The sequence below is a fragment of the Helianthus annuus genome, chromosome 15 (genome assembly GCF_002127325.2).
Source record: "Helianthus annuus cultivar XRQ/B chromosome 15, HanXRQr2.0-SUNRISE, whole genome shotgun sequence".
Taxonomy (NCBI): Eukaryota; Viridiplantae; Streptophyta; class Magnoliopsida; order Asterales; family Asteraceae; genus Helianthus; species Helianthus annuus.
Window position 1 is genome coordinate 146573733 of NC_035447.2, and position 4031 is coordinate 146577763.

At 38.7% G+C, this 4031-nt stretch overlaps 1 protein-coding gene across 1 annotated transcript; it reads right to left on the bottom strand.

Moving 5' to 3' along the window:
* Nucleotides 1–2496: 2496 nt before the first annotated feature.
* On the bottom strand, nt 2497–3165 carry LOC110914331. Its single transcript, XM_022159131.1, has one exon. The coding sequence runs from the start codon at nt 3163–3165 to the stop codon at nt 2497–2499; it is 669 nt and encodes a 222-aa protein (XP_022014823.1).
* Nucleotides 3166–4031: the final 866 nt, after the last annotated feature.

Sequence of the window (4031 nt, forward strand, 5' to 3'; positions counted from 1 at the left end):
AATGTTATTTTCTAAAAAATAAAAGTAAATGACTTTAATAAAAGATATATGAACTTCGATGAGTGTTATGTTCTTGCATTTCTGGCTGCGCTGTACTGAAGGCGAATTCCTTTCTCTTCACAGAAGGATATGAACGTTTGATTCTTGAATTTTGATCCGTTATCACTTCTGATCGATTTGACCTTCAGTTTGGTGACATTCTCGATCAGGGGAATGAAAGAATTGAGGATGAAAGTTGTCTCGCTTTTAGCTTCAAGAAAATAAACCCATGAAAAACGAGAGAAATCATCTGTAATCACCAAGCAATAAGAACTTTTAGTAAGACTTTTAACACAAATAGGACCAAAAAGATCCATGTGCAACAATTGCAAAGGCGTATTTATCGTATTCACTGCTTTGGACTTATGCGGCTTTTTGTGTTGCTTTGTCTTGAGCGCATGCGATAAATTTTTCTGAAAATGGAAACTCTTTTATCGGTAAACCTCTTACTAAGTTTAACTTAGAAGGTTTATTCATGTTTTTTAAGTTCACATGCCCCAATCGCCTGTACCAAAGCAGTGACTCCGATTCTGACGCCTTGGAGATCAAACATGTCATTTGCTCATTGGTTTTGGCATTTTTCATGTTGAGGACATAAGTGTTGTTTTGACGAGGAGCTGTAAGTAATCATCTCGACAAGAACCGAGTATTCGGGCTTGAGAAAGAGACATTCTACGTCGTTGAATACCACAGAAATTCCTTTGTCACAGACTTGTGATACATCATAAGATTGTAACACAATTCTAGTACATAGTTAACGGTTTCCAACGTAAGTGCTTCAGAAACAACATCTTCAACTCCAACTATCTTCCCTTCCTTTTCATCTCCGGCGAAAGACACGAAGTCGCCATCGATAAATCCGAAGTTCTTCAACAGTTCCTTTAAACTGGCCATATGCCTTGAGCATCCACTGTCCACATACCAGATGTATTCCATGAGCATTCGAAGCCATTTATGGAGTTATTCTATTAAACAACAACAAACAAGAAATATATACAAGTTAGTTAGATTTCGGAACCTAGACTTGCTTCATTTTTTATCTATCGTGATTTTGGATGACAATATCTTCTTTTCTTTTCCAAAACATGTTGAATTAACTAGGTTTTTGACTGATTTCATAAAATTATCAAATTGCTCTGTGAAGTTTTGGACAAAATTTTGTTCAGGTTCAGAAAATTTCTTGCTTGTGCATTGTTCGCCGTATGTCCTAAATGACCACAGCGAAAACATCGTATGCAATTTTCCCTTTTCTTTTTGGAGGTTGACACATTAGAAGATGATGTATGTGATGAGAGTCTTGAGCTGCTTGAAGCGTTGTCTGGTGGTGCAGTGCAACTTGAACTTTCAACTTTCTTCATTTTCTTGTCAATGCAGCTTTCATCTTCTGAGCAATCTTCGTCATTGTCGGTATCTGATGAAACATCTAATTCTTGATCTTCACTTGAATCATCTGAACCTTGATCCTCACTTGAACTTGAATTTTCTTCACCATCTTCTGAAGTTGTGGTGTTTGAGTCTTCGCTACTGCTTTCTTCACTTAGCTCTTTTTCTGACTTTGATTTACCTGTGTGAGATGGAACAAATTCTGGAATTTCCTCGGTGAGGAATCTCCCAAATCTGTTTTGTTTCAATTCAGGAACAAACACAGGAGGTTCACACACAACTTTTTCATCACAAAAAGTAGAATTTAAATCATTACATCCAACCACTACATTTTCGTGGCTGCGAGTCTTAAATATAGGCACATGGCCATTACAGTCATCATGAATGTTAAATTTAGGCACATGGCCATTACAGTCATCCATACTAGTTAAATTATTACAATAATCCCGAATAAAAGTACTGTTTTTCTTATCACAATTCCTGGCGAACCAGTTAACGGTGGAATAACTGTCGCCTGAATATCCTATCCCTATTTTCGTCCCTCCACAGCCATCATCCTCATCGCACACATCTTCTTTACGCTCAAATATATCTGCATTACTTTCAGAAATGTTCGAAACTTTTTTCATTTTCACAAGAAACATTTTGAGCAATAAGATCATTTTCATCAATCAAATCATTATCAGGAGGAAAGAGTTTTCTTTCGTTTCCGAGCTTGTCCTTGTACACGATCCCATACTTCACATACGTCGGTCGTTGGCAATTTTTAATGTCAACCAGTGCCTTTTTACTGACGTTCCATTTATCTATCATGATTTGCAATCTATTGTTTTCCTTTTGAGATTTTTCCAATCTTTCAGTTAAATCGTTTATAACAAAATCTTTTCTGAAAACAAATTCTTTCAAAGTCTGCATTTCAGCTAAAGTTGAATTCAACTCTTTGTTAAATTGCAAAACCTTTTCTTTGTCTCTAATCAGGTCACGTTGAGGGATTTATAATGTGCCACAACGTTCACACATGGTTGGGAGCACGGTTTAACTTTAAATTCATAGGGTATGCTATTTACCAAATCCTTATCCTCTTTCTTTTTTTGCGGATTCGGCTTTCATGGCGGCTGTGGGAGCTTCAGCTTTCTCCTTCTTGGTGCCACTAGCTACTTCTTGGGCATTCTTCTTCAGCTCAGGCTTCTCATCTTCTTCTTTTCCTTTATCTGCTACACGTTCAGTAGGAGTGAGAATGCTCTTCAAACCTTTATCAGTTGCTTTGTCACCTTTAGGAGTTCCTCCATCTTGTTTCTCAACAAAGCTTGATGAAGATGAAGCAGAATTGCTAGAGATTTTAGCCATAAGAGCCTTATTGACTTGCTCCGTTGCTTCAGCAATCTCCTCCTCCCAATCGTAGTCTTCTACAACCAAAGCCTTTGGCGTGTTAGGAGTGGAGTTGTCATTACCTTCAATGGCAATTGGCCTTTTTTCTGGAGCAGTTTCAGCATTCTCGTTCTTCAGCAGGGGACAATCCCTTTTGAAGTGGCCCAAATTTTTGCAGTTGTAGCACCTGAGTTTAGACTTGTCAAAACCAGCTTTCCCGAGCGACAAACGCTTTTCAGTTTTATCTTGAAATTTCTTCAGCCTCAGGGTGATCATAGCCATTTGCCACTTTAGATCCATTTCTTCCATGTCATCGGGATCAACTTGATACATATCTTCGGTTGTGAAAATGTCTCTTTTAAGCTCGCCCGACATGAGAGCTTCATAACTACTCAGGAACATGTTAAACAGAGCCACGTTCTCGGTAGAGATCTTTAGGGCTTGAGTGTCGCCGACCACAGTTGTCTTCTCATTTGACTATGGAGCCTTTGTTGCGCTTGCGGAAGCGTGGAAATATGAGACACTTGAGGCTTGTTGATTCGGACCCTCAGACGCAAGAAATGACACATTCTTCAAACCAGCGGTTGATTGAACAAACTTTAGAGGATAACCAGTTTGATTCATCTCACGCTTGTTCACATCCATTTCAAAAGACTTTAAAGTGTTGATCAGATCAGATAGAGTAACGGGATTTGGGTTGTTTAGGAAATCCCTCTTGATCATCATGCATTGAAGACTCAACTCTTTTGGAAGCGAGTCCAAAAGTTTCTTTATCGCAACGCTATTTGTGATGGGATTACCAGCCTTTTCCATTTTAGTCATCATATTCAGAAACCAACTAATGTGATCTAAAAGACTTTCTCCTCGGATGCTGCCAAACATGTCGTACTCCTTCTGCACCATATTTCTCTTATTTTGAATCAACTCTTCATTTCCATCGTAAAAGCCGATCAATGCTAACCAAAGCTCGTTTGCTGTCGTATACTCTTCGAACATATTACAATCGTCCGTCGACGAGGTCATAGTTAAAGCTACTTGAGCTTGGAGATCACACTGAATTAGGGCCTTGTCTTCATCAGTATACATTGACAGATCGTTGTTCACTACCCTCATGTCATCTCGAATGGTTATGGAGACGTGGGGTCCAACAGTGACCGAAATCCATTAATTGTAGTCTGTGTATTCGAAGAATGACTTGATACGGTTTTTCCAATTCTCAAAATCGGCTGATCCCTTCAACT

Coding starts and splice junctions, on each gene's coding strand:
- LOC110914331 (XM_022159131.1), bottom strand. CDS start 3,165: ATGTCGGGCGAGCTTAAAAGAGACATTTTCACAACCGAAGATATGTAT.